A 17,608-nucleotide genomic window follows, 5' to 3' on the forward strand; every position below is an offset into this window, starting at 1 on the left:
CAACAGGGCCTACCTGCCTCGTCCTGGGAGCTCCCGGCCCCTGAGGGTAGGACTGTGTCCCTTCAGAGCGTTGTGCAATGTGGAGTGTGACTACCTCTCTCCGCACACAGGTCTGTACTAGACAGCAAAGAGAATGACCTGAAGGCCGCACTTCAGGAGCTGGAGAGTGAGCGCAGTAAGGAGCGCGCCCTGCAGAGCCAGCTGGAGCAGGAGCAGCTGGAGCACCTGCAGAGGGAGGGCCAGGACTCCAAGGCCCTGGAGGTAAGGGGACCAAAGATGGCCAGGGATGGGAGCTGGGAGGCCGTTCTCTTTGATGCTGCCTCTGATTCTTTTTGTGGATGGTGAGCCCAGGTGACAGGGTATTGGGGCAGTGAGGTAGGGCGTCTTCAGGTAAAACACGTAGCAGCTTTGCAGTGATAGTGTGTGTGATGACCATATGATGCCAGTGCTGTAACACACATGGTCCCCGCCATCTCTGCGAGCTTGGCTCTGCAGAGTGGACACCGCCTCCTTCCACACAAGGCGCGCCTCAGAAGCCTGTGTCAACCAGATAAACTGCATGACCCAGTTCCTGTGCGAGATGTCTAGCATGTGTGTGAATTGGTGTTTTGTTTGGCAGCTTGATGACCATGTGTCCAGCAGGTGTTCCATAGTTCTGGGCAAGCTGACCATCAGTTCCCCAGTTAGGGCAAAGCTGTCTTTCAACAACACAGACCATGGTTCAGCTCAAACTGCGTGTGTGTGGTTTGTCTTCTTAGTGTCCTGAATGTTGTGGTTCTAAGGAAGGGAGAATGAACCCAAGATGTGTACGTGTGTTTACTCAAAAAGGTAACAAAAATTATTGTACACTGACCCTTGAAAAAAACAGGTTTGAACTGTGTGCATCCATTTATATGTGGATTCTTTCAGTTGACCGCTGTTCTAAGGGTCAACTTCGTAGTTGGGAATTGCATATGCAGAGAGCCAACTGTTGTTAAATGCAGATTTCTGTCTTCGAGAGAGGTCTGCACTCCTAATACCCATGTGGTTAAAGGGTCAGCCATACATACTTTTTTTAGCCACAGGGTAAATTTCAAAAGGTGTAATTGCTGGTCGAAGGATAGAAACAGAAACTTGGGTGGAAAGACTGTTTAGATACTTTTCTCCAGTTTTAATTTTTCCATCTTATATTTCCCTGATCCAGGAGTTAAGATTATCTTTGGAGAAGCAATACGCTCAGAATAATCGACTGTGTGTAGCATTAAAACACGAGCAGACAGCAAAGGACAACCTTCAGAAGGAGCTGCAGATTGAATCCTCGCGCTGCGAGGCGCTACTGGCGCAGGAGCGGAGCCGGCTCTCCAAGCTACACCGGAACCTGGAGGCTGCACAGGGCCGTTCGCAGGAGCTGTCTGAGGCCTTGCAGCATGAGCGAGTCCTGACAGAGCAGCTGAGCCGGCGGGCACAGGAGGCCTGCGCTCACCAGGAGACACAGGCACACCGTGCTCTGCTGCGGAAGCTGAAGGAGGAGACGACCCGGGTGGCGGAGCTGCAGGCAGCACTGGAGAAAGTGCAGCAGCACGCCATGTGCGCCCAGCAGCAGCTGGAGGCTGAGGTGCAGAGGCGCTGTGCAGAGCTCGAGAAAGAGAAGGAGGTGAGTGCCAGGCTGAGGTCCACTGTGCAGGCCCTGCGGACCTCCAAACCAGAGCTGAGCTGTGATTGGGACAGGGAGAGGGAGAAGTCCACACAGCTGCAGGCAGAGTTAGAGCAGTTACACACGAGGCTGGCAGAGCAAGAAGGACTCAAGGACATGAGCAGAAGAGTGGAGACAAGGCAGAGCCGGGCAGACACGGACAAGTGGAAGAAGTGGCAGAGAGACAAGGAGAAACTGGTGAGAGCCGCCCTTGGCCAATGATAGCACTTAGCAGCTAAGTTAGTAGGGTTAGGATGACCCACAGGACTGGGGCTTGTTTTGGTTCCTTCTGTTCGGCTGGCCTGTACAGTCCTGTGCTGGAAGCAGTAACTACTACAACTCTGTGGCAAGGCTGGAAGTCAGAAAGTGCACAGCCTTTTACTTTGTTCTTTTTTCACGGTTTAGATGTTGGGGATCCTGGCAGTTAGTTCTACACGCATTCAAGCACTGGGCTTTTTCATTTCTGTAAGAAAGACTATTGGGATCCCAATAGGCATTGCACCAACTCTATAGATCGCTTTGAGAAGTATTGTCACCTTAACCATGTTCAGTCTTCGCACCCGTGAAATTAGAAGGTCTCTCAATTTATTTAGGTCTTTTCTTTCTTTCAACAATGTTTTGTAACTTTCAGATGACAAGCTTTGCACTTCTTTTGTTAATTTATTCCTAAATATGTTGTTATTTTTGTAGCTGCTGTAATGGAGTTATAATTTTAGTTTTACTTCCGACTGTCCACTGGTGTACAGCCGTCCAGTTGATTTTTGTATGTTGATCTTGTGTCCCTCAACCTAGCTGCACTTGTTCATTAGTTCCAGTGTTTCATAATGGATTCTTTGGGATTTTTCCATGTACCCGATCATGTCCTCTTAACATAAGCATAGTTTTATTGCCTTCTTTTCTATCTGGTTTCTTTATTTCTTCTTGCTGCCTGACTGCCCTGACCAAAGCTTATGGTACAGAGTTGATGGAGGTGGTGAGGGGACATGGTGCCTTGTTCCTGACTGTAGGGCAAGCAGTCAGTCTTTTTTTTTTTTTTTTTTTAATGGTTTATTTTTAAAATATATTTTATTGACTTTTTACAGAGAGAAAGGGAGAGGGATAGAGAGTTAGAAACATCAATGAGAGAGAAACATCGATCAGCTGCCTCCTGCACACTCCCTACTGGGTATGTGTCTGCAACCAAGGTACATGCCCTTGACCGGAATTGAACCTGGGACCCTTCAGTCCGCAGGCCGATGCTCTAGCCACTGAGCCAAACCAGTTAGGGCAGCAGTCAGTCTTTCACTTTTAAGTATGATGGGATTTTTGAGATGCCCTTTATCTGAGGAAATGCTCTTCTATTCCTAGTTGTTTTAATCTTTATTATTATTTTTTGAAAACACATTTTTATTGATTTCAGAGAGGAAGGAAGAGGGAGAGAGAGATAGAAACATCAATGATGAGAGAAAGTCATTGATAGGCTGCCTCCTGCACACCCCACACTGGGGATCGAGCCCATAACCCACCCAGCCATGTGCCCTGACCAGGAATCGAACCATGACCTTCTGGTTCATAGGTCGACGCTCAACCGCTGAGCTGCACCAGCCGGGCAATCTTTATGATTTTTAATCATAAAGAGTATTGGATTTGTTTTTCATGGTGTATTTTAAGAGCTATGGCTTTTGCACTTTATTCTATGATGTGGTGTATTGCATTGCTTTTCATATGTCAAGCCATCCATGCATGTCTTGGGATGAATCCCACTTAATTTGGTGTGTAATTCTTATATATGATGCTAGATTCAGTTTGCTAGTATTTTGATAAGGATTTTGCCTCTCTCCATACAGGACATTGGTCTACAGCTTTATTTATTTGTGGTATCTTTGGTTTTGAGATCACAATGATTTGAAGTGTTACCTCTTTTATTTTTCGGATGGGCCTTAATTTTAGATACATTTTATATCAACCAAAAGCCTTTGTTTCTCATGCATTGACGTTTACTTTGGCCTTTTGAGAAATAATTTCTAAAACCATGGAGGAAAAAATGTTCACAATTTCTGTTTTTGCAAATTATAAAGTTTTTTTAAATGCACAATGAAAACTAATGGCCTGATCTTTATAGTAGTTAGCGTGCCATGAAGTAGTTAAGAAATGAATGTGTTTCTAAGAACAAAATTCTAGGTTTCTAAATGCTACCAGGATTAACCATATTCCAAAATACTATAAAATTATTTTTGTAAACTAATATGAGGGAAGTGATTAATATTTTTAACAGCTTTACTGAGCTACAAGTCACATACCATTGAGGAACCTTTACAGCAGTTGTAGTGTTTTATCACCAGACATCTTGAAAAGGGGAGTAGTTTGGGGGTGTGACAGAGAGTGGGCAGAGTGTGGCCAGGAGGCGTCCCCACTTATTTTGTGGAGGCAAGTGGAATTAAGCTCTTGTCTGTGCATTTCAGTTACACAGACCTCTCTTCCCCTTGAGGAGGCCCTTGCACCCTGCGCTCTCCTCGCCACACTGCCTTTGCCCTCTCTGGTCACTCCCAGTGGAGACGCAGGTCCTGTGTGCTTGGCAGGGAGTGTGTCCTTGCTGACTGACTTTTCTCAGCACCTCCTTGGTGGAGAGCTTTGTATCAGGTTTTGTTTCCCCACTTAGACCCCAGGGCACCCCCGTATTCATGGTGTGCGTACTCATGTGCATCTTCTGTGTCTGTGCATGTTGTGTGTTCATGTGTACACGTACATGTTTGTTGATAGTTGGGAACTAAAACTCAGGTCTGTGAGGCTTTGTCCTTTATTGCTGCTGTAATGGAATTATAATTTTAGTTTTCGTGTCAGCGTCCTGGCCCCTCTCCTTTGTATCTCGTGCTTACCTTGGGCCTGTAAAGCCTGGCCATTCTCAGAAATAAGCACAGAACCTCAGCCCTGAGACTCTGCAATGGGACTGTGCTGTCTGAGGCAGGAGCTGTCCTGACCCCCATGTCACATGGGGAGCGCCCAGTGTGGATGTCCCATTGGGGGTGGTGTGCAGGGCAGGGCAGCCCAGCCCCTGGGCTCGACACTGGGCGGAGCTAGGTTTCTGGACTCTGTGTAAAGGTCTTTTCTGCTCTGCATTGACAACAGAGAGAGTTAGAATTGCAGCGCCAGCGCCACGAGCACAAGATCAAGCAGCTTCAGAGAAAGATGAGGGAGCTGGAGGCCAGGGAGGCAGCACACCTGTCCCCGGAGTCGGAGCATCTCCAAGAGCAGCAGCAGGGTCTGGATTTGATTCGGCAGCAGCTGCTTTGTGCGGCAGGGATGCTGACCAGCTTCATCAATCAGACCATAAACAGGTCAGTCACAGAGAGCCAGCAAGTTCTATGTGACCCTGCGCCTTTCACAGTGAACAGTTCTGAGCTTTAGGTGTGCCTGCAATTTTAGGTCTATGTTCTAATGAAACTGACTCTTATTTCTCGTCCCATATGCTTGAATGAGTTATGGACAGCACTCGCCTGCATTCTAATATGACAAAAAATCCAGGTTTCTTTTAGATTGGCTCGTCCCATACCCCTTTATAATTATTCATCATCCAGAGGGTCCAGGCCCGATGACAGCTCCCACCTGAGCCCACTGAACTGGGCAGAGCCAGTATCTGCTGTGTCTGCCTTACCTGAGGCTCTGGGGCTGCCATTCACGCTACCAAAATTTGTTTCATGGTTGATGAGCTAATACTGAGGTGTTTTGTTGAACAGAACAATTAATGTTGACATTTGCCCTTCTCTGTATGCACAGAAACCAAGCAAACACAGTTCTCCTGCCTATAGTTGGGTTTAATTTATAGAGCACCAAAGATTTGTTTAGGACACTATTCTAGTAACGGACCAGATCCCAGCAGAAAGCAATAGGTGCAGAAGTGCTGAGGAAGCCCCAGTGGTCAGTGGCCGGAGGTTTTTGAGCTTTACAGACTGTCCACTTCAGGGTTACACTGCCTCATGGCTGCCACCATCACTAGAGGGGCTCCCAGCAGTCACCTTCGTGGACAGAACACGGCTTGATGAAATGCTTAGCCAGCATGCTACCGGTGGTCTATGTGAGCTTGCTCACAAGCTCATCTTTAGCACAGTGCCCTGTATGGCGTTGGTTGACAGTTGGTTGGAATCCATATGAACCTTTTAAATGTTTATTTTTATAGGACAGTTAATGATTGGACATCATCAAATGAGAAAGCAGTGACATCTTTATTGCGGACATTAGAGGACCTCAAGTCCCAGCTGAGCACATCTGGCTCTCCCCAGGTGAGAACCCAGCTCCTCCAGGTGAGAGACAGCTTCCATGGCCTGCCTCCTCTGGCCACCTGGGGCCTGGTTTCTTTTTTATTGTGACTGGCTGTTCCTCCCTCATTGCCTCCTCCTTGTTTTTCAAGTTTGCAGTCTGGGTGAGTGAGCATGTGCCTCCTCCTGTGTCTGGGAGGAGCCAGGTGCTCACTTGCGCTTTCTCTGCTGCCTCCCAGCCTGGTGGTCTGTCATGCTCCAGCCCAACCTGCTCCTTGAGCATTTGTGTTGAGAGCCAGAGCGATTTGGGTCTCTAAGACTGCCTAGGGGAGCACTGCACTCCCCATCAGCTGCATCTGAAGGCATTTAAAGTTGCTATTATGAATTTCTGATCAGTGTTCTCTGATAATTATGAAATCTTGATATTTACCTGAGAGCAGCATGTATGTGGACCTATCACCCTTGGACCTATTACCCTCTGACCCATCTTCCCTCTGACCTGCTCATTGAGCGTGGTCAGTGGATGGGTGCAGTGCGTTCTTGCCCTCTTGTCTATCGGGCACCATGCCTTGTGGGCCCGCCGCAGGCTTAAGGTTCCTCTGATTATGAGAATAAGATAATGAGCCTGTTTTAAGGGACTTATTCATTGGGCTTCAGGGATGAGCACGTGATGTTCCCTGGTCACCTTGGGTGCTGCCTGTTTGTGGTGTTATTAGCGGTCAAAGAACATTGTATCTGTAACAGGCCTGTTCTGTTCATATAGCTCCATTTGGTGCCAAGTATGTCTCATAGAGGATTGGAAAGAAATGTGATTTGAAAACTTATTATTTCCTGTCCCACAAATGGACAACTCTTTCCAGCTCCACAAGCTTCCCACAGAACCTCAAAAACGCTTAAAATAATATCTAAAAGTATCCAACAATGAAAAGCACAAATAGCCCTGGCCAGTTTGACTCAGTGGTTAGAGCTTTGGCCTTCAGACCAAAGGGTCTCGGGTTCAATTTCTGGTCAAGGGCACATACCTTGGTTGCAGGTTCCCCAGACTTTCAGGAGGCAAACAATCGATGTGTCTCTCTCATGTCAATGTTTCTTCCCCCCTTCTACTTTCTCTAGAAGTCAATGGAGAAAATACCCTCTGGTGAGAATTTTTAAAAAACACACAAATAGTGTCCATGCCTTTTAACAAATCTTGTACATTTATTTTTGCTTTCTTCTTCTCAAGAAAAAAATGACAGCAGAGGTCCAGGTCCAGCTGGTGGATGTGTTGCTGAAAGAAAATGATTCTCTTACTAACGCTCTCAGCACTGTGACCCAGGAGAAGGCAGAGCTGTGCAGAGCAGTGTCCCGGCTGGAGAAGACTCTCAAGCATCACCTGCTGAAGGGCTGTGCGCTCAGTGTATGTCACTCACACTCCTACAGGGGTTAGTGGGTGAAGGGAGCTGGGCTTCCTTATGGCTGGCTGGCTGAGGCAGTGTCATTTCTTTATAGTTAGCTACTCTGGGCTTCTTCCTTCCTAATGGCCAGAGTATCTTATTTAACATTTTAAACGGATTATCTGCCTTGTTCACAGGGCAGACACATGCACACACACTGTCATACGTGGTGGCCCTTGCCACAAGATGGTGTTTGATACATGTCAATGAACAGAAATTTTGACTTAAGAATGTAATATATCTGATGAAATTAGAATTTTATTTGACTTGTAACTAAGAAAACGAATTTAAAATTTTCCTGATTTGCGTAGTTCATTTTTGAAATGCCTAATTTTTTTCTTCTTTTATATTTTAGATTGTTTTTGTGTGTGTGTGTGTGTGTGTGTGTGTGTGTGTGTGTGATTTTCTTCACTTTTTTTACAATGAAAAGTTCGTGCAAATTATTTTGTAATTTACATATGTAAAAATCTGCCCCATACTAGTGTGATGTCACCTGAGTTTTCACTAATGCTCTGCCCCCTTCCCTATGGTTTTCTTTCCCTGGATGTCTTGTAAGTTGGAACTGTGGTTTCTGAAGGCTCTTCACTTCCTTTATGGTGCATTTGAGATCCACTTAGGTGTTGATCTCAATAGCTTATTTTTCCTCATTGCCAAACTGCTTTTGAGGCACGGATGTGCCTCAATTTAACCATTCACCTAGTGAAGAATACATGGGTTGTTTGCAGTTTCTGACTATTAAAAAATAATTTTCCTGTAAACACTGTGTACAGGGTTGTGTGTGGACATAAGTTTTGTTTCTCTGTATAAGAGCCCAGGGTGAGATTCCTGCGTCTTCCGGTGATTTTGTGTTTACCTTATATATTAACCATGCCATGGTGTTGTCCAGGATGGCTGCCCCAACTGCTTCTCTGGGACTTAGCTCAGGAAGTGTTTCAAGGTTCCTTGTTTAGGGCACCCCATTGTGGACTAAGGGCCTGTGTGGACTAAAATGCAGTCAATAGCCCTAATCGGTTTGGCTCGGTGGGTAGAGCGTCGGCCTGAGGACTGAAGGGTCCCAGGTTCGATTCCGGTCAAGGGCATGTACGATGGTTGCGGGCACATCCCCAGTGGGGAGTGTGCAGGAGGCAGCTGATTGATGTTTCTCTCTCATCAATGTTTCTGACTTTCTATCCCTCTCCCTTCCTCTCTGTAAAAAATCAATAAAATATATTTTAAAAAATAAAATGCAGTCAATAGCAAAATGCTTTTATCTTTTATGAAAGTTATAGAAACTAGGACATGAACATTCTTTTTTGTTGTTGTTGTTAATTCTCTCTCGAGGATATTTTTCCATTGATCTTTTAGAGAGTGGGAGAGAAAGGGAAAGACAGAGAAACATCGATGTGAGAGAAACACATTGATTGGTTGCCTCCTGCATGCATCATGACCAGGGCCTGGTCCGGGGAGGAACCTGCAACTGAGGTACATGCCCCTGACCAGATCAAACCTGGGACGCTTCAGTATACAGCCTAATGCTCTATCCACTGAGCCAAACCGGCTATGGTGGAAATGAACATTCTTGATGAGAAAACCAAAGGTAGACCAGAAAGTGAATGGTGGAGTATTCTCCTTCATGTCCAAGATGACATGTGTTCCTAGAGCGTCTTTTTTAGGAACCACCCAGCTGTGCTTTAGAACCAGAAAAACCACTGGTCTTCCCTGCCTCGTAGGGTATGTGGGACCTCACTCAGGCTTTCCACTCACAGGCCTGCCCTCCTCTTAGCCCTGCCCTGCAGTGGTGAGGGAGCATGATCAGGCTGCCTTTGATTCCTCTTCCAAACTGCTGGGCGGAGGCCGCTGACCATATGGCCCTGGGAGTACTTTAAGTTCTCTTTTGACTCGATGTCTGTTGTGGGTGGCCCCTTTGTTCTCCTCACTGTGGACTCCTTCTCCTTCTAGTAGCATATTCACTGTTGGAACTCTGGGGGTGCCCATCCCTTGGTGTAAATGGCTTCTGTGTGGGGTGCTTGCAGAGGTTTCCAGGCCTGTAATTTGATGCTACTATAGCAGAACTAGATATTGTATCTTCCTTCCTTTAGCATTTCTAGGACCAGAGAGTTTTCAATATGCTTAAAGCTTCGAATTTGGCATTATTTTACAAATATTTGATTTTTTTTAATGGAATCACACTTCAGTAAATGGCGTATAATAATTATCCCATAAGTGTTAATTATCTGGTTAATAATGTCACATAACAACTTGAGCACCGCTGAAAAGAGACTAAAGGGAGATAGTGGTGTGGCCTATGTCCTAGCCTTGCGAACACCAGTACCCAGCCTCCCAGGGGCCCAGCTCTCCTCTGCCCAAGGCCAGCCTCACCTTGCACAGGTCCTGGGAGACAGCTGGGGAAGGAATGAAATGTTTGGATGTGACCTTCTTCCTGGAGTTGGGGTAGGGAGGGGTCAATCTTCTCATGATGTTTTTATGAGAACCGCTCTGTAGATGCACTTTCTGTGGTTGTTGCAGAGGTCAGACAGGAGGAGGGACAGGATCGTCCTGCAGAGCTCACCAGGACTTGCAGACCCAGGACTGTCGGCTTCAGCTTCCAGGGAGGAAGCAAACACCCGCAATGTCAAGGTAAGACCATGCCTATGGCAGCATGGGGGCATTGAGGGAGGATGCTGCTCTTGGTTTGTTTTTAAGACTTTATATCTTTAGAGCAGTTTAGCTTCACAGCAAACTTGAGGGGAAGGGGAAGAGAGTTCTCATAAACCCCCTGGCCGACACACTCAGTCTTTCCCACTGTCAGTGTCCCCACCAGGTGGCACCTCTGTTAAAATCCGTGAGACTGCATTGATAAGGTCATCATCACCCACAGTTTACAGTTTACATTAGGCTCAGTCCTGGTGGTGTGCATTCTCTGGGTCTGGACAAATGTGTAATGACATGTGTTCACCATTACAGTATTATACAGATTAATTTTACTGCTTTAAACATCCTCTGTACTCTGCCTCTTCATCCTCCACCCTTTCACGGGATGCTTTTAACTAGTAAAAACAGTTCACGGCTTGGAGGTCCTCTGCCTGGGCATCATTGCCAGCAAGTGTGTGTGTTCACAGTAAGAAGACCACATGGTGGTTCGAGTGGCCAAGTCATGACAAATAAAGGAAGCTAAAGACAATGAACTTTCATTTGAAATTTGGCCTACTTTTGTGTAGACATCACGTTTCTGTGCTCATGAGTAGGGGCAAAACGTGTGGTGCTTTGAGTCATTAGGTAAAGTCTCTGCAACCTGAAAAAATTCACTTGTCATCGTTTTTGACCATGTAGAACAAGTGATGGGCCCTCTCCTGAAGGAAAAATTAGGATATGGGCACCAACACTTTGAGGAGTTCCCCCCACCTGCAACGTCCATAAACCCATGATGAAACGCCCCACCCAGCCCCAGTTTGGACCTGACTTAGTGGTCAGATTCACAGTGCCTTCCAGGGGGGCTGCTTTGATGCTGTGGAAAGGACTTGTGGCCTACATTTTGTCTAATAAACAAAATTGAACTTCAAACAGCAAGTTGTTTTCGATTATAGATGTGCATGGCTGACTTGTGTAATGATTTGCTGAAGGAAAAGGGGTCTGGTTCTTTCGAAAGCACAACAATGCAAACATGTTTTTTATATTTGTCAGCAAGACGGCTGTTCTGAGATTAAATTTTCCAATTTTTTTTTTTAGATGGAAAAATTGTACCTGCATTATTTGAGAGCAGAGAGCTTTAGAAAAGCTCTGATTTATCAAAAGAAGTATCTTTTACTTTTGATCGGTGGATTCCAGGACTCTGAACAAGAGACGCTCTCCATGATCGCTCATTTAGGAGTGTTTCCTTCCAAAGCAGATAGGAAAATCACCACATCCCGGCCTTTCACCAGGTTCCGAACAGCTGTCAGGGTGGTGATTGCAATTTCAAGGTAATAGGAGGCGTGTGCCACTACTGTCTTCACAAGTGGGAGGCACGTTTCAGTGGTTTTAGTCTCTGACACTCTAAAATTATATTCTCTTTTAAGATGAATTCTCTTAAAGAAAATACAGATGACACTTGTCTTTAGGAAATCATCAGGTGCAAAACTTACTTTCTAAAAAGAAAAGATTTAAGGGTGCCTTTTTATAATAAAAATGCCTTGCCCCTTAATGGGTCTCTTGCCAGGATTGCTTCTGATGACCAGCATGTCTGATTAAGTTTAAAACTGCATTTCGCTTCTTCACATTTGTTTCCTATATTTTAGTCAAATTTAATGTGTTACATAATAGAGGCCAAGAGCATAAGAATACATCTGTGATCCACCCAGGGAGGTGGCCATTTATGGCACAGGCACTCTCCAGTCTTTGCCTATGGATTGGAGAGGGGAGGAAGCGCCTACTGCAGGGTGCAAGGGGCCCTCCATCTTCACCCTCCACTGCTCAGCCCAGCCCTGCCCAACCCCCAGCCAGAGGTATTGCTCACTCTCCCCAGCACTGTGTGCACAGGTGTCATTGTTAGAGCAGGGATGTGACTCCCTAGTGTGATTGGGGATTTTGATCATTTCAAAATTAATAGTGATGAGATCCATTTTATTTCATAATTTTTAATTTTGCTGAATTTCTAAAAATGGTTATCCCACTAAGAACTGTGCAGCTCTGTGACTCCTGCAGAGGTGTCCTCTCCAGTCCATGCTGGTCTTTGTCTGTAGGACAGGCTGTTTGGTTCCCTTGGCTTTCTCCAGACTGTGCTACAGAATGGGTGCAAGTCCCACACAGGGTGGGGAGGGAGGCTTCCTCCAGCCTCAGGGCACTTAGTCCCCTCACCTCTGAGTTCTGACCTCAACCATGCCAGATAGGGGGTTAGACACTGGACGGAGGCAGGTAAACAGATCCAAACCCCGCCTCCAGCCTTCCTGTCCAGGAGGGAGGATCATCTTAAGGGCAACAGCATTTTTTTTTTAATCCTCACCCGAGGATATGCTTATTGATTTTAGAGAGAGGAGAAGGGAGAGAGCAGGGAAACATCGATGTGAGAGAGAACATCAATCAGTTGCTTTCCGTATGTGCCACAACTGGGGATCCAACCTGCAACCTAGGTGTGTGCCTTGACAGGGAGTCCAATCTGCATCCTTTCAGTATAGAGGACATCGCACCAACCACTGAAGTACACTGGCCAGGGCGAGCAGCAGCATTTTTAATGCCCACACCACTGTCCTCCAGTCACACCAACACCCCACCCACTGGCTTGTGGTCTTGGTAGTGGAAGGAGCAGGGTGTTGCAGATTGACTTTGAACTGGAGTCTGGGAGACCCCAAGCTGGGTGTCTGGGAGTGGGCAGGGCTGGGGCAAGGCAGGACCTCCACTGGGGCTGGGCAGGACTGGGAGTGGGCGGGGAAGGAGCCCTGTGCACAGGATTGGAGGTAGCTACCCTGTCAATGTGCAGTATCTGCTGCCTTGGGGAAATTGGCCACCAAAACCCTTTCAGCTGTTGGTCACTACTGGACTTTTATTGCTTTTGTCACTACCGTTGTGCTCTAGTTTTCAATGTTTCATATCTTTTTCTGTAGATTACGTTTTTTGGTTAAGAAATGGCAAGAAGTAGATCGGAAAGGAGCTTTGGTGCAAAGCAGAGCGCCTCACTCAGGTGAGCCTGCAGGGACTCCTTAACCTCACCTTTGCAAACTTGTCTTCCACTTGCTGTAACATTTCATTAATATCTGGTCATTTTCAGGGCTCGATGGGGATGTAATGAAGCACAGTAATAAATGGGTAAATTCAGTCAGTGCAGTTGGCAGAGGCAAATGGTTTTTGAAGGAAAGTAGTGTTTATGTTCATATAGTTAATGTTAATGAATAAAAGTGGTTCAGAGGAGCATAATGATTGAGAAATAGAGAAGTGATAAATATGTTGACTAATAACTTATCTTTTTAAACTTGTTTTTATTGATTTGAAGAAGGGAGAGGGATAGAAGGATAGAAACATCAGTGAGAAGCATCATTGATCAGCTGCCTCTTGCCCCCTTTCTGGGATGGAGCCCACAACCTGGGCATTTGCCTTGATCCGGAATTGAACTGGTGACCTCTTGGTTCATGGGTTGACACTCAACCACTGAGCCACCCCAGCTGTACCTAATAACTTATCTATATATAAAAGCCTAATATGCAAATTGTCCCCACGGGCGTTCAACCAGGAGACCAGGTGTTCAGTTGCTCACTATGACATGCTCTGACCACCAGGGGGCGGCGTGGAATGAAGGGAGGCCCGGGCCGGCAGCTGGAAGGCCCCAATCAGCCCTGATCGCCAGCCAGGCCTAGGGACCCTACCCGTGTACGAATTCCATGCACTGGGCCTCTAGTTTTTAATGAAAACTTTTCTTCTCCAAAATGAAGTGGAGTTCTTCAGACTTCCGCTTCTTTGCTCTGAGAGCACCATACTTACTTTCTCATTTAGGTCTTGTGTTTAAGGTTCTCTGCTGTTGCCCCAGTCTGAAGGATGCACACTGGCCACCAGGTGCAGGCCTTTGACAGGTCACTGCCCTGGGGAAACATTGGTGGACAACCTCCTCCCCCTCAGCACAGGGATGTGGCCGCTTGGAGGGGTGGCGGAAATTGGTGCCAGTCAACTTTGATTTTCACCTGTCAGTTGTTAACTTCTTGAAATCAAAATGCCTGGTCAGCCTTCAGAAAAGTTTGCCCCTCTCCAAGGCTGGTATTCTCCAGGGTTTCTGCGCTTGCCTCCTGAGCCCACTCCTCCCTTGAGTGGAGGAGAGCCCCCATCCCAAGCTCCCCATTGCCCAGCAGTCTCCATCAGGCACTGAGCGCCTCTCCAGGGTGCTGCTCATATGGATGCCAGGGGTCAGGCTGTAAGGTGGTCAACACTTAGGTTCCTTCCAGAGCTTTTTAAAATATAATTTTTATAACTTGGGTACTCTAAAAATGTTTTGAAATTGCCATGCAAATTCTTAAAGCTTATATATTTTAAATTTTGGTAGATGGGCCTTCCTACTAAAATGCATTTGTCATTTTTCATAATTCCTTTGTTGTTGAATAATTCTGGGGGAAGGATTCCTGGTGTCACGGCAACAGCTAACTCCACCAGAAACCAGTGAATCCCTACCCGAAAGCAGCGAATCCCCACCCGAAACCAGCGAATCCCCACCAACCCGGGACGTGTCTTTCAGCCACACCAGGGACCCTGTGCCAAAAGCCTCCCCACGCAGGAGGGAAAGGTGAGATGTGGTGCTTTCAGACTATTTTTTCATTGTAAGGGTTAGGCAAGACCTAACCATCAGTAGAGGCCCAATGTGCAGAGACAGGTGGCCATGCATGGCAGGGTCTTTGGGCAGATTATGTGAGTACCCAGGTGTGTGTGTGTGTGTGTGTGTGTGTGTGTGTGTGTGTGTGTGTGTGTGTGTGTGTGTGTGTGTGTGTGTGTGTGTGTGTGTGTGTGTAAGGGGGTTTACATGTACCTGGGAAACCCCCCTACACACACACACACACGCAAGGCCTTGGTTGGCTTAACTCAATCTTTTTTCTGTAGAATTTGGGTTTATTGCACCCATAATGTATTTTTATACTTATTACTCAGGTGACAATTGAGATGTTACAGTGACAATGTTAAAGATCAGTTATTTGGGAAAAAACCTTTTCAATTTTATAGAATGTAATTTAGTTTAAAATTAAAGTGAAAAGGTTTCCCTGACAAGAGAAACAATACACAAAAACATAAGGCATCACTGTGATCTAATTCTGATCACCTCTGCTCACCATGCCCCACCAGTGTATGTGGTTCTCCAAAGAAACGTATTTTGAAAGTTTGCCTTTAGCTGGGCCCCAGAGCAAGACTGGGAGTGCACCACTGTAAGTCCCTGAGGGCCTGGGAGCCCTTTTTTTTTTTCCAGGGAGGGCATTTTGCCCAGTGCTCAGGTTGGTAATATTTACTGAGGGAATAAATGGTGGCCAAGGCTTCTTCTGTATGGATGACAAGGACAAGACATGTGCCTCCCCTGAAGAGTATGCTAGGAGTGACACAATGGAGCTCCCTGGCCCCAGCGGGAGACTAGGAAGAAGGGCAGCTGACATACCCATATTGACACAAAGATGGGTCTGAGGGATGCGGATACATATCTATGAAGATTTAGTGAATAAAATAATATGCGGTAGTTTTTCCTCATTGTAGCTCTGAGACATTATATAGAAGTTGGTTTTTAACGCACTATGTATCACTTTTTAGAAATCCTTTTTTCTTTTGCGGTAAAGAAAAGATACAAAGGAAACAGCCATCTAGTTTACCTCATTTCCCACAACGTGTCCAGTCAGAGGACCCAGCACCACTTCTTACCTATGTGCTTACTGCATTCACCATTCTATTGTGTTCAACTCTTGTTTTGTTTGTTTCTGGGTTTGTCTGAAGGTCCAATCCATCTCCAAATTCAAGGTCAGAAAGATCCCTGACTGCTTCTCAAGATCCGGAACATTCTTTGACAGAATATATTCATCATTTAGAAATGATCCAGCAAAGACTAGTGGGGCTACCACCAGGTAAAAGTCCTCTGTTTATTTTTTATAATGTAAATGTACCCTAGGAATGTAAAATAATGTGGGGAAGGTTATTAGCATTCAGCTTAGTAATTGTTGGTTTCAGTCCTAATAATAAGCTGTCATTAATAGTATCAGAAGAATGACTGTAAGTGAACTGTATACTTAATCAAGAAGTGTCCAGATCAGTTTGACTTAATTACTACTAGCTGGGCCTTGTGATCCTCCCTCTTACACTTCTAGAAAACGATTGTTTCACTGGATATACTTTTTCCAGTGTTTTTTAATCATTTTAATTTAAACCACTATATATTTGAATTATTCATGTTTTTACCAAAAATAAGATATTAATTCAGTGTTAGTGTTTCAGAATTGTTCTTAAAAGACATGTGAAGCCTTCTAACAAATTGCTGCATCATTTTTATTTTTATTTAGATTCCTCCTCAAAGAAATCCTGCCGTCAGAAGAATAAACAATGAATAAAGTCCTTGTGGCTCTTACCAGTGGCAGTTCTGCTTGAGGAAAAGAATCGTTTTTTTCCTTTTTCTAAGGAAAGCTTGTGATGTGGTGTGGCGTGGCATACTGAGCAGTGCCAGTCTCCTCACGTGACTGAGATGCCAGCCTCAGAGTGCCATTAAGTGTTCTCACTTTTGTGCATTGCTACAAAGCCAAATAGAATATTTTTTATGTAATTTCAATATCTTTTAGCTCCTTACCTTCATGAGGTAATGTGTGTGCTCATGAGCCACGGCACCTGCCCGTTTCTTTGCATGTTGGCAGAGCCACCCTGCCTGCCTCCAAAAAGGGTAAGCAGAGAATGGCTCCCTGGTGTTTTATTTTCTTAAAGTGTACAGATAGAAACTTGGTTTAAAAATAAAAATACAAAAGAAAAACAAAAAGAGAATATAATTAAAACACTATTTTATTTGTGAATAGCCCTTGCGTTGTTTTTTAGTTTTACCCCGTTTGCTTTTATTACTGAGGGGGTGGAAAAACAAAAAACATAGACTTAGAATTTATGTTAAATTGCTTTAAGTCAGAAATTTTCAATGGAACTCAAAAGTACTCTTCACCTAGTAAGACACCTGCCTGTTGCTTCATCTTACTTGGTTTCTCATTTACCTCTGTACGAGGCAGCCACTCTGTACTACTTCTCATGACTATGATCTTTTTACCTTTTACTGATGCTCACTTGTACCACGTGAAATCTAGCCAATTATTCTTTACCCAGAAATCTACACAGGTATATTTACAAGCATCTCAGTGATTTTTTTAGTACCTTTGAACATGACATTTATTCTGCTGGGCTTAGATTTTAATACAAAACCTTTCTCTAGCCCTATCCAGTTTGGCTCAGGGGATAGAGTGTCAGCCTGCAGATTGAAGGGTCCCAGGTTCTATTCCAAATGCCCGGGTTGTGGGCTTGATCCCCAGTAGGGGGCATACAGGAGGCAGCCAATCAATGATTCTCTCTCATTGTTGATGTTTCTTTCTCTTTCCCTTCCTCTCTAAAAATCAATAAAAATATATCTAATTTTCTTTTTTTTCCAAATCACTACTTATTTTGGTGATAATACAGAGTGGCAGCCTGTAACACTGGCCCATGTCTGCATTTTCTGCTATATTAGCTGACACTGCTAGAAGATCACTGTTTTTTTATTATGGTTAATCCTCACCTGAGGATATTATTTAGAGAGAGTAGAAGGAAGGAGAGAGAAAGAGAGAAACATCGAAGTGAGAGAGAGA

General features: G+C 45.2%; 1 protein-coding gene across 1 annotated transcript in view; it reads left to right on the plus strand.

Moving 5' to 3' along the window:
* The window catches only part of PCNT (pericentrin), a 91,301-nt gene extending 74,939 nt beyond the window's left edge, over positions 1-16,362 (plus strand). Inside the window, exons 38-48 of the mRNA XM_054713631.1 lie at positions 111-261; positions 1,184-1,870; positions 4,778-4,986; positions 5,826-5,928; positions 7,127-7,300; positions 9,843-9,953; positions 11,043-11,275; positions 12,893-12,969; positions 14,388-14,553; positions 15,738-15,865; positions 16,298-16,362. Of these exons, the coding sequence (XP_054569606.1) occupies positions 111-261; positions 1,184-1,870; positions 4,778-4,986; positions 5,826-5,928; positions 7,127-7,300; positions 9,843-9,953; positions 11,043-11,275; positions 12,893-12,969; positions 14,388-14,553; positions 15,738-15,865; positions 16,298-16,341 (2,083 nt within the window). The 3' untranslated portion in view covers positions 16,342-16,362. The remainder of the gene's footprint in view (positions 1-110; positions 262-1,183; positions 1,871-4,777; positions 4,987-5,825; positions 5,929-7,126; positions 7,301-9,842; positions 9,954-11,042; positions 11,276-12,892; positions 12,970-14,387; positions 14,554-15,737; positions 15,866-16,297) is intronic.
* The last annotated feature ends 1,246 nt before the right edge of the window (positions 16,363-17,608 follow it).

This window comes from Eptesicus fuscus, chromosome 3 (genome assembly GCF_027574615.1).
Source record: "Eptesicus fuscus isolate TK198812 chromosome 3, DD_ASM_mEF_20220401, whole genome shotgun sequence".
Taxonomy (NCBI): domain Eukaryota; kingdom Metazoa; phylum Chordata; class Mammalia; order Chiroptera; family Vespertilionidae; genus Eptesicus; species Eptesicus fuscus.